This window comes from Gopherus evgoodei, unplaced genomic scaffold (genome assembly GCF_007399415.2).
Source record: "Gopherus evgoodei ecotype Sinaloan lineage unplaced genomic scaffold, rGopEvg1_v1.p scaffold_57_arrow_ctg1, whole genome shotgun sequence".
Classification (NCBI taxonomy): domain Eukaryota; kingdom Metazoa; phylum Chordata; order Testudines; family Testudinidae; genus Gopherus; species Gopherus evgoodei.
Window position 1 is genome coordinate 104,730 of NW_022060078.1, and position 11,814 is coordinate 116,543.

General features: G+C 68.3%; 1 protein-coding gene across 1 annotated transcript; it reads left to right on the plus strand.

Moving 5' to 3' along the window:
* The first annotated feature begins 920 nt into the window (after positions 1–920).
* Positions 921–10,407, plus strand: NDUFB11 (NADH:ubiquinone oxidoreductase subunit B11). The gene is made up of 3 exons (XM_030547186.1): positions 921–1,106; positions 8,211–8,341; positions 10,226–10,407. Exons 1-3 carry the CDS (start codon positions 921–923, stop codon positions 10,353–10,355), a joined length of 447 nt encoding a protein of 148 aa, XP_030403046.1. The 3' UTR covers positions 10,356–10,407.
* The last annotated feature ends 1,407 nt before the right edge of the window (positions 10,408–11,814 follow it).

An 11,814-nucleotide genomic window follows, 5' to 3' on the forward strand; every position in this document is an offset into this window, starting at 1 on the left:
TCCCGGCGGCCGAGAACGTGGCCACGCCCCCCGCGCGCCGGCTCCCCCCCCACACACAGACGCCGCGCGCCCATTGGCCAGGGTGCCCTGATCTCATTGGACTGGAAACCTGCCGCTCCGCGCGCGCCGGAGGGGGTGGGGCCGCGTCAAGTCGCTCCCACACGCGCGCTCGGCACCATCCGGAGCCTCTTGAGGACCCGCCTCCACTGGAAGGGGATTGGTTGGACAGGGAGCCGGTTCGCTTTTGCTGGCAGGGGAATGGTGAAGCGTGAACACGCCCCTCCGCTGATCGTTGATGATTGGTGGAAGCGTCACAGGGCCCGCCTCTTCTCGCAAGGGATTGGTGCAGCCTCCCACGGGTCCTGCCTCTCAATAGATCATTGAGTTTGTGTCGTCAGTGTAAGCAATAGTCAGATGACGTCACCGAATCCAGTTGTGATGTCATCGTCTGGGGGCGCCCCTTCTTCGGGGGGCCAGCGCTGCCCCCAGCTCCAGGACACGTCATCCACACGCGACAGGCTCCACTCCGCGCCCATGCGTGGGGCCGCACACTGAGCAGGGGCCCTGGGAAAACATGAGGGGGCGGGACGAGTATTGCCCAGGGGAAATATGGTAGCGCTGAGAGAGCTCTGTATAGGGGTGAATATGGTACAGTCCAGAGGTGCTGAGGCGGGGCCCTGCGGGGCAACATATGGTTCGGTCCAGAAGTGGGGCAACATGGTACAGTCCAGGAGGGGCGGGGGGAGGGCTATGGTACAGTCCGCGAAGACCGGTATTTAACCCCGCCCAGTTCAGCCCTGCTCCCTTTGTGGCGCGAGATCCCGCTTTGGACGCCCACTTCCTCCTTCCCCGCGGCGGCGCAGGGCGGGGTTTCCGGTTCCGCGCGCCGCTGTTGCCCGGGTGCCCCCCCCCGGGGTATGATGGCGGCGCTGGGGCGGTGCGCGCGGCGCTTGCTGCTGCTGCGGGGCTTCCCGGCGCGCGGGGCTCGCGCGGGCTCGGGCCCGGGGGGCGGGGCCGCGGCTGCCGTTGTGACCCCGCCCCCCGCCGCGGCGGCCCCGCGCCAGCAGCACGAGGAGGAGGAGGACATGGTGGCGGCGCTGCGCAAGGTCAGGGGGCGGGGCCGTGCGCTGGGGGGGCGGGGGAGCTGCCGGGGGGCGGGGGCGGGGCCGTGCGCTGGGGGAGCTGGCGGGGGGCGGGGCCGTGCCCTGGGGGGTGGGGGAGCTGGCGGGGGGCGGGGGCGGGGCCGTGCGCTGGGGGAGCTGCCGGGGGGCGGGGGCGGGGCCGGGCGCTGGGGGAGCTGCCGGGGGGCGGGGGCGGGGCCGTGCGCTGGGGGAGCTGCCGGGGGGCGGGGGCGGGGCCGTGCGCTGGGGGAGCTGGCGGGGGGCGGGGCCGTGCCCTGGGGGGTGGGGGAGCTGGCGGGGGGCGGGGGCGGGGCCGTGCGCTGGGGGGTGGGGGAGCTGCCGGGGGGCGGGGGCGGGGCCGTGCGCTGGGGGAGCTGCCGGGGGGCGGGGCCGTGCCCTGGGGGGGTGGGGGAGCTGCCGGGGGGCGGGGCCGTGCCCTGGGGGGTGGGGGAGCTGCCGGGGGGCGGGGCCGTGCCCTGGGGGGTGGGGGAGCTGCCGGGGGGCGGGGGCGGGGCCATGCCCTGGGGGGTGGGGGAGCAGCCGGGGGGCGGGGGTGGGGCCATGCCCTGGGGGGGTGGGGGAGCTGCGGGGGGCGGGGGCGGGGCCGTGCCCGGTGGGGGGTTGGGCAGGGTGATGAGGAGGGAGGAGGGATTGGGGGAGCTGAGGGGGCAGGGGCAGGGCCGTGCACTGGGGGGTGGGGGGTTGTGCAGGGAGGTGCAGAGGGAGGTGGGATGGGGGAGCTGAGGGGGCAGGGCCGTGCACTGGAAGGTGGGGGGTTGTGCAGGGAGGTGCAGAGGGAGGTGGGGTGGGGGAGCTGGTGGGGGCGGGGCCATGCACTGGGAGGTGGGGGTCTGGGGTGGAGGGCATGGGGAGCTTGGGGGAGGGAGTGCTGAGGGGTACCTAGGGGGAGAGGTGCAGGGTTGTGGGGCGGGGAGGTGGGGTTGGGAAGTGACAGAGCGGGGGGTGCAGAGGGGCCTGGGGGCCAGGGGCAGGGGGAACTGAGGGTGCCGAGTGCATGGGGTGGGAGTGGATTTGCTGTGGGCAGGTGGGATGCGGGGAGGAATAGGCAGGTGGGGAGAGCATTGGAGGGGCTGGGGAAGTGTGGGGCAGGTGGGATCTTGAGGGGGGGCATAGTTTGGGTTCCAGCCTGGGAGACCCCATGATTCAATTCTGGTTAGCAGCATCCTCCTAGCATGACCTTGGGCCTGTTCCTGGGCCTGTCTGTGCCTCGGTTTCCTGTCTGTACGGTTGTAGGGGCAAGGACTGTGAGGTGCGAGGATACTGTGCGGGGAACCAGATAAATACCGTGCATCTGAGGAGCCAGTAGAGGCTGATGGGGGGGGGGGGCAGGCTGGGGAAGGAGCTGTGGGGTGGACCGGGGGTACAGGTGGGAAGGAACAGGACTAGGTGGGTTGGGGGGGAGCTGGTCACCTGTGGGTGCCATGGGGCTGACAGTGGGGGATTTAATATTGGGGTTATGGGGTGAAGTCAGCATATCCAGGGAGCCCAAAAGGTGCATCATTCCCTTAGTCACTTCCCTGAGCATCAGCCGTGCTGGGTGGTCCCGGGCTGAGGCCCCACGCGCTCGGGGCATCAGACCCAGGGCAATAGGTGCCCCATACTGCTGCAGCCTGGGGCTCGAGGCCTCGAGCAGGGGAGGCCGGGATTCAGGACTCCTGGGTTCTCTCCCCAGCTCTGACTCTTCAGAGGGGCTTAGACAAGGTCACGTGGGTGACGCTGCCTCTGAAAGGGGACACACGTGGATCTGCCTGGCACCTGCCGTGCAGTACTGTGACCCCTAGTGCCCGGCCCTGACTGCCAAGGGAGAGCGCCCCCTGCCCAGCCCCCCACAGCATAGCACCCCCCAGCACCTGGCCCTGACTGCCAGGGGAGAGCACCCCCTACCCAGCTCCCTGCAGCACCATGTCCCCCAGTGCCTGGCCCCCACTGCCAGGGGAGCATGCCCCCTTCCCAGCCCCTCGCAGCACAGCACCCCCCAGTCCCATACTGGGGCCAGCACTCAGTCATAGCCTCGTGAGAGTCCCCAGGAGCTTGGTCTGTGTGAGCAGCCCCTGGCTCCCAGCCATGCCTGGCTCAGACAGCTGCGCCTGCTGCCTGGCCCCTCGGGCCTGGCCTCGCATTCTCCTGCCAGCCCCCGTTCCCGCCCAGGAGTTCGGTGTCTCTGCACCTACCCCTGGGGCTGCTGTTCCTAGCCTGGCCGCAGGGGGAGCTCGGTGCCTGGGCTTTGATTCTGGGAGGGGAGTGGGGTGTAGTGGTTAGAAGAGTGGGGGCTGGGAGCCAGGACGCCTGGGTTCTCACTGCAGCTCTTGAGAACAAAGAGATCCTGAGTCCTCGTTCTCTCCTTTGGCCTCTAGCCCCTTTCTCCCTGGCCCATGGACGGGCTGGGCTCAGCCCCCTCCCCCCGACCCAGTTCCTCTGTTTAGATTCCCACCGCCAACCCATAATCCCTGTGTGGCTGGCACTATTTGGGTCACAGGCAGTGCCTGGTTGGGGGTGGGGGGTCAGCTACCAACCAGCCCTGTCCAGGGGAGCTGCACCCAAGGGCCTTCGTCTGCTGGCATCAGGGCAAGGGAGAGAATCTCCCCCTCTTCCTTGCCATTCACCTGGGATCTGCCGGCCCTGTCCCAGGGCTCCTGTCTCTGCCTGGGAGCCAGGACTCCTGGGTTGTCTCCCCAGCTCTGGGAGGAAAAAGGGGTTTAGTGAGTTGGAGCAGGAGGGTGGGGAGCTGCTGAGGCCTGTGCCTCTCCCCTTGTCGGCGCAGGCTGGTGCATGGGCAGGGGCCGATCTTCAGCTTCCACAGGGGTTGGGGGGGCTTCAGCTCCACAGGTCGTGCCCCCAATCCTTTCCCTAAAATGGCAGGTCCATGCCATCTGCCGCCCTGGAGCTTGGGGGATTTGTCCCGGTCCCAGCGTGTTAAACTCTAGGCAGAGAGGCTGCCTGCCTCTGCACACGGCCTCCCCTGCAGGGGCATGTCTGGGGTGGGGGCTGAAGACAATCCCCTACCTCCCCAGCAGGGGGTGCAGCGTGATGCTTGGCGGGCTGTCCCCTGTGTGATGGTCTGCGTGGCTGTTCCCCAGCTGCCCCACCCCAGAGGTGGCTGCCTCCCAGCACCAGCGAACAAGTGCACTGGAGGAGAGAGGAAGGCAGCCGTGGTGACTCTTTTGCTGGGTGGCTGCTGCAGCTGTGAATCAGGCTGTCCTCAATCCCAGGCTGTCTTTGCACCTCCAAGCTCCCACTCCTGGGGGGGGGGGCAGGCTCCCTCCCACCCTGGCTGGGTTATTTTATCTCTGCCGGGCGCCTCCCAATCCAGCTGGCACCTTCCAAGCCTTACAGGGAGATCAGACCCCTGAGACAATGGTATTGACCTTATGGCTTCCCTGGGCCAGGGGAGAACCCAGGAGTCCTGGCTCCTAGCTCTAACCACTAGCCCCCACTCTCCTCCCAGCATCATGGCCCTGTCCTGCTGGAGCTGTGGGTTTGTGCCTCTGCTTCTTTTCCCCAGTTTGGGTGTTAATCCACTTGCCAGTGGCGGGGAATCCAGCTGCTGCCTGCAGAGAAGGGGGAGGGGACAGTGGGGAGGGCTGGCAGGAGCAGTGGGGGGGCCTAGGGTGACCCCGCTGGCTCAGCACTGGGCCGGCCCCCTAGGAGGAACAACACGGCTGCACCAGCATGGAGGGGGGCCAGCAAGGCAGTGAGGACTGTTAGCTAGGGGCTGAGCGCCGGGACAGAGGGACTGGTTGGCTTAGTTCCTGCTCAGCGCTGACATGCAGCCAGCTCTGGGGCAGGTCAGCTGGGAAATAACCACACATAACACAGCCCCGGGAGAGAGGAAATGGATCCCCCTCTGGGGTGGGGCAGGGCAGCCAGGCCCCATGGCACAGGGTGGCTTGATCTCTCTCCCTGCAGTGTGGCTGGAATCTCGGTTACAGCCCTGGGGGTGCAGCCCTGCTTCCTTGCCATAGAGCCGAGAGGGATGGGGGGGGGGTTGGCAGGCCGCCCCCTCCCCAGCAAGGGGTGGGGCGGTGTCATGGGGGATGGCTGACAACAATGGGGATAATTAGCTCCTGCTCCCGGTATGTCAAGAATGCCTCCCCCGCGTGCCCAGTGCTGCCTGCCACCCTTCGCCCCACCCCCGACACACAACCCCCCCACCAGGTTTGGGGGGGGCAGCCCTCTGCAGAGGTAGAGCTGGCCTGTGGTGAGGGGCTCACTGGGGTGGCGCTCTCCCCTGGCACTCACAGCTGGGGGGCTGCGGCGCTGCAGGGAGTGGGGCAGGGGGCGCTCTCCCCTGGCACTCACAGCTGGGGGGCTGCGGCGCTGCAGGGAGTGGGGCAAGGGGCGCTCTCCCCTGGCACTCACAGCTGGGGGGCTGCGGCGCTGCAGGGAGTGGGGCAAGGGGCGCTCTCCCCTGGCACTCACAGCTGGGGGGCTGCGGCGCTGCAGGGAGTGGGGCAAGGGGCGCTCTCCCCTGGCACTCACAGCTGGGCACTGGGGGGCTGTGGCACTGCAGGGAGTGGGGCAGGGGGCGCTCTCCCTTGGCGCTCTGAGCTGGGCGCTGGGGGGCTGTGGTGCCGCAGGGAGTGGGGCAGGGTGTGCTCTCCCCTGGCACTCACAGCTGGGCGCTGGGGGGCTGTGGCACTGCGGGGAGTGGGGCAGGGTGTGCTCTCCCCTGGCACTCACAGCTGGGTGCTGGGGGGCGGTGGTGCTGTAGGGAGTGGGGCAGGGGGGCGCTCTCCCCGGCACTCACAGCTGGGCGCTGGGGGGCGGTGGTGCTGCAGAGAGTGGGGCAGGGGGCGCTCTCCCCTGGCGCTCTCAGCTGGGGGGCGGTGGTGCTGTAGGGAGTGGGGCAGGGGGCGCTCTCCCCGGCACTCACAGCTGGGGGGCTGCTGCGCTGCGGGGAGTGGGGCAGGGGACGCTCTCCCCTGGCGCTCTGAGCCAGGCGCTGGGGGGCTGCAGCGCTGCAGGGAGTGGGGCAGGAGGCTCTCTCAGCTGGGTGCTGCAGCGCTGCAGGGAGTGGGGCAGGGAGCGCTCTCCCCTGGCACTCACAGCAGGGCGCTGGGGGGCTGTGGCACTGCAGTGAGTAGGGCAGGGGGCGCTCTCCCCTGGCACTCGTGGCTGGGCGCTGGGGGGCTGTGGCACTGCGAGCAGTGGGGCAGGGGCCGCTCTCAGCTGGGCGCTGGGGGGCTGTGGCACTGCGGTGAGTGGGGCAGGGTGTGCTCTCCCCTTTCACTCACAGCTGGGCGCTGGGGGGTTGTGGTGCTGCGGGGAGTGGGGCAGGGGGCTCTCTCCCCTGGCACTCGTGGCTGGGTGCTGGGGGGCTGTGGCGCTGCAGGGAGTAGGTCGGGGGGGCGCTCTCCCCGGCACTCACAGCTGAGGGGCTGCGGCGCTGCTGGGAGTGGGGCAGGCGGCGCTCTCCCCTGGCACTCTCAGCTGGGCACTGGGGAGCTGCAGTGCTGTAGGGAGTAGGTCGGGGGGGCTCTCTCCCCTGGCACTCATAGCTGAGGGGCTGTGGCGCTGCAGGGAGTGGGGCAGGGGGCGCTCTCAGCTGGGCACTGGGAGGCTGTGGCACTGCGGGGAGTGGGGCAGGGGGCTCTCTCCCCTGGCACTCGTGGCTGGGCGCTGGGGGGCTGTGGCACTGCAGGGAGTGGGGCAGGGTGTGCTCTCCCCTGGCACTCACAGCTGAGGGGCTGTGGCGCTGCGGGCAGTGGGGCAGGGGGCGCTCTCAGCTGGGCGCTGGGGGGCTGTGGCACTGCGGGGAGTGGGGCAGGGTGTGCTCTCCCCTGGCACTCACAGCTGGGTGCTGGGGGGCTGTAGCGCTGCAGGGAGTGGGGCAGGGTGGGCTCTCAGCTGGGGGGCTGTGGCGCTGCAGGGAGTGGGGCAGGGGGCGCTCTCAGCTGGGCGCTGGGGGGCTGTGGCACTGCGGGGAGTGGGGCAGGGTGTGCTCTCCCCTGGCACTCACAGCTGGGCGCTGGGGGGCTGTGGCGCTGCAGGGAGTGGGGCAGGGGGTGCTCTCCCCTGGCACTCACAGCTGGGCGCTGGGGGGCTGTGGTGCTGCAGGGAGTGGGGCAGGGGGCGCTCTCCCCTGGCTGTCAGGGCCGGGCAGCACCAAGCTGTGGGGAGCAGAGTTCCCATAGCCAGCTGCTCCATTTCCGATCGTCAGTGATTATGCACCGTTATATGTGGCTGTTCCCTGGCTGCCCCGCCCCAGAAGTGGCTGCATCTCAGTGCTGGGTGAGCCATCCCCGTGCGGCTGTTCCCCAGCTGCCCCCCCAGCCCAGTATTCCCTCCCCCTGCTCTTCCCTGGAGCTCTCTCTGCCCATCACTGTCTCTGCTCAGCAGCTGGCTGGCGGGAGGGGGGTGGCAGCTGGCGGGGTGTGAACGGGGAGGGGGCGCAGCGACCCACTTCCTGCCTGACTCATTCCAGCTAGCGAGTGGGCGAGGGAACACGAGGCAAAGCTCTGGCCCTGCAGCACTCCTGTCCCGGGGCTGAGGAGAGAACCCAGGAGTCCTGGCTCCCAGCCCCCCCACACCCACTAGGCCCCATTCCCCTCTCGGGGCTGGGGAGAGAACCCAGGAGTCCTGGCTCCCTAGACTCCCCGCCCCAGCCCTGCTAATGGTTCCAGGCAGGGCTGCCTGGGACATGTGGGGGCTGCTGGCTAAGGGGGTGGGGGCAGGTGCAGGTGGGTACCAGATCATGAGAATTGCCAATGTGGATAGATTGGCGGGGGGGGGAAGCTGTGGCACGAGCAGGGTACTGGAGCTGGGGGGGCAGGGAGTGCAGCCCCAGGCTGGGGTGGGGGCTGTGGGTCACAGACAGAGGCAGCTGAGTGACAGATTGGAGGTCTGGGGGTGGCACAGCTGCTATGGGAGTGTCACAGGCAGACAGTTGAGCGCCAGATTGGAAGGCGGCTGGTCACGGGGAGGCTACATTGGGGGGAAATCGGCGGGGTGGGGGTGTCAGGTCAGGGGGCAGCTGGGGGAGGGCAGGGCGATTCCCCTCGAGAGTTGCGAGCGCTCTGGGTAGTGTGGGGGGGCGGCGTGGGCAGCTGACCCCTCTCTGCCCCCCAGAACCCTGACTACCATGGCTTCGACGCAGACCCCGTGATGGACGTGTGGAACATGCGTCTGGCCTTCTTCTTTGGGATCTCCCTCTGCATCGTGGTGGGGGCCACCTTCCTGCACTACCTGCCGGAACACGGGTGAGTGGGGGGGCACGCGCCCCGCCGTGGGGCAGGACCCCGGGGCCGCACAGCATCGCCCCGAGAGCCGGGGGGCGTCAGACCCAGGCAGCCCATGGGAGAGGGGTCTAGTGGTTAGAGCAGGGGGATCTGGAAGCCAGGACTCCTGGGTTCTCTCCCCAGCTCAGGAGGGGAGTGGGGGCTGGTGGTTAGAGCAGGGGGGCTGGGAGCCAGGACGTCTGGGTTCTCTCCCCAGCTCAGGAGTGGAGTGGGGTCTAGTGGTTAGAGTGGGGGGGCTGGGACCCAGGATGCCTGGGTTCTCTCCCCAGCTCAGGAGGGAAGTGGGAGCTGGTGGGTTAGAGCAGGGGGGCTGGGACCCAGGATGCCTGGGTTCTCTCCCCAGCTCAGGAGGGAAGTGGGGTCTGGTGGTTAGAGCAGGGGGGCTGGGAGCCAGGACTCCTGGGTTCTCTGGGGGGCAGGGCTCATTACGCGGCTGGGCAGCAGGAGCTCAGCTTTGCGAGCAGATGGAGCAGCAGCAGCGTAAGTTGCTTTTCTTCCGCCGGTTCCATGTGCGTCAGCAGCCTCCCCTTCCCCCCACACATCAGAGCGTCTGCCCCCCCGCCTGCCAGCTCCGACGCGGGGCTATCTATATCGCAGGGCTAAATATACCACCTTGGCTGGCAGGCGGGCAAGAGCCGCCCGGCTCCCCTCTGCCCCACACCCTGGCTTGGCCCAGTACCCCACTGTGGCACTAGGGGGCGCTGTGCTGCGGGGCAGGGGCGCTCTCCCCTGGCAGTCAGGGCTGGCGCTGTGGGGTGCAGGGGGCTTGCTAGGGCTGGTGGCCAGAATGATAGGGTTCATGGCTGCATCCCAAAGGGTCTAGTGGGAGATGGGGGCTGGGAGCCAGGACTCCTGGGGTCTCTCCCCGGCTCTGGGAGGGGAGTGGGGTCTGGTGGTTAGAGCAGAGGGGCTGGGGGCCAGGACTCCTGGGTTCTCTCCCCGGTGCTGGGATGGGAGTGGGGTCTGGTGGTTAGAGCAGGGGGGACTGGGGGCCAGGGCTCCTGGGTTCTCTCCCTGGCTTTGGGGGGGGAGTGGGGTCTGGTGGTTAGAGCAGGGGGGACTGGGGGCCAGGACTCCTGGGTTCTCTCCCCGGCTCTGGGAGGGGAGTGGGGTCTGGTGGTTAGAGCAGGGGGGACTGGGGGCCAGCATTGACTCCTCTGCCATCTCCCAGCTGTTCTGATGGCGCATGTCCACACGGGTGGAGGGAGCGGGGAGGGGGAGTCTCCTGTTTCTATGTGGTGGGGGCCAGGAAATCAGCACCACAAATGTCCAGTGCCCCGCCCCGGTGCCCCACAGCCCCCCCAGCTGGGCTGGGAGGAGCCTGGCCTGTGCCCTGGCTGGGACCCACCACCCCTGGGCTGGACCAGTGACGGGCTGAACCAGTGGCTGCCCGGGCTGGGAACTGCGTGTCTCAGGTCTGCCGATTCCTCGCGGGTGAGTTCTCGCCCACTCCCAGCTCCGTGCAGCTCCCAGCGCGGAGAGTGAGCCGCAGCCCAGCTGTGGGCGGGGGGCTCTGCCAGAGCCCCAAGTGCTGACCCTCAGCCCCTGCTGGTGCCCCCACAGCCCCCCCCTTAGTTTCTGTATCTCTGTTCTCGGTGCTGAAGCTGACTTTGTGGGTCTCCCCCAGGCCCTGCTGGGTGTGTGCACCTGCCCCCCCCCCTTGGATGGGGGGCTGCCAGACGGCTCTGCGCTGGGGCCACTGCCAGGTTATTTCAGGTGCTGATCCAGTCCCTTGGCCCTGTCGTCGCCTCTGCCAACCGCCAGCCGGGCTCCAGGGCCTTGGGGTGGGGCTGGGAATGGGGCAGGGGCCGCTGGCCCCCCAGTTCTCACCCCCTCTCTCCCCAGCATGCGGAAGTGGGCACGCCGGGAGGCCGAGCGGATGGTGAAGGAGCGGGAGCGGCTGGGGCTGCCTGTCCTGGACTCCAATTACTTTGACCCCAGCAAGCTGGTGCTGCCGGCGGAGGACGAGGAGTGAGGGGGCTGGGTCGGCCCCCCAGGGCTGTGTGAATAAACTGCTGAGCCACCTCGCCCCGCCTCTGTCTGTCTGTGGGGCAGGGAGGAAGGGACTTCGAGGAGGGAGGGGAGGGCCAGGACTCCTGGGTTCCATCACCAGCCCTCATGCAGGAAGCTCTGAGCTGCGCAGGCTGACACGTTCGGATGCGACCCAGAGCCGCGTGGCCTGAGTTCTGGCTGTGACCCTGTTCCCTCTGCCTCGGGGGCAGTTGTGGGGTTTTTCCTCAGCCGCCCTGCCCCAGAGGTGGCTGCATCTTGGTGCTGGGTGAGCTGTCCCTGGGAGCACCCGTCTGGGGGCGCAGGAGGTGGCTGTGGCTGAGGGGAACGGCCCTTTGGAACTGCAGGTGAGGCCAAGGTAGGACCTACAGCAACCACCCAGCTGCTGGTCTGTGCCCCCCCGCCCCATAGCCAGCCCTGCACCTCTGCTGCTGGCTGTGTCCCCCCCCACCCTCGCATCCCCCCCACAGCTACCTATCTCTATACCCCTGCCTGGTCTCTGTGACCTCCTCCTCCCCCTGGCTTGGCCAGCTGACATCACTCTCCCAATTTGGGAAACTGAGTCATGAAGAGCAGCTGAGAGTCAACTGCACAAGAGTCCTGCCTCCCCGGCCACTAGCCCCCCCTCCCCTCGCAGAGCTGTGGGGAGAGCCCAGGACTCCTGGCTTCTCTGCTGGGCTTCAGGAGAGGCTCTGCCGTTTCTCTGAGACGTGGCTGCGTGCGTCACCGCGGGCTCTGCCCTTGTTCAGTGCCGGCGGCGGCTGCTGCTGCTGCCTGTTCGCTGCGCCAGAAATAGCATCTCAGCCTGGGGCCAGCAGCCCTCCACCGGAATTATAGGGGGCTGTGCCCCCTTGCCCTGCCCCAGAGGTGGCTGCATGTCAGGGCTGGGTGAGCCCCCTCCCCCCCAATGCAGTGTTGTGTGTGGCTGTTCTCAGCTGCTCTGCCCCAGAGATGGCTGCATCTCAGGGTTGGGTGAGCCCCCCCGCCCCGGGCAGTGTTGTGTGTGGCTGTTCTCAGCTGCTCTGCCCCAGAGATGGCTGCATCTCAGGGTTGGGTGAGCCCCCTCCCCCCAATGCAGTGTTGTGTGTGGCTGTTCTCAGCTGCTCTGCCCCAGAAATGGCTGCATGTCAGGGCTGGGTGAGCCCCTGGTGCAGTGTTGTATGGGGTTGTTCTCTGCTGTTCTGCCACACACACACACACCCGGGGCAGCGTTGTGTATGGCTGTTCCCAGCTGCTTTTCTCCCCCCTCCCCCAAGGTGGCTGCATGTCAGGGCTGGGTGAGCCTCCCTGTGCAGCGTTGTATGTGGCTGTTCCCAGCTGCTCTGCCCCAGCGGTGGCTGCACGTCAGGATTGGGTGAGCCACCCCTGGGCAGCATGGTATGTGGCTGTTCCCAGCTGCTGTGCCCCAGAACCACCTCCAATCT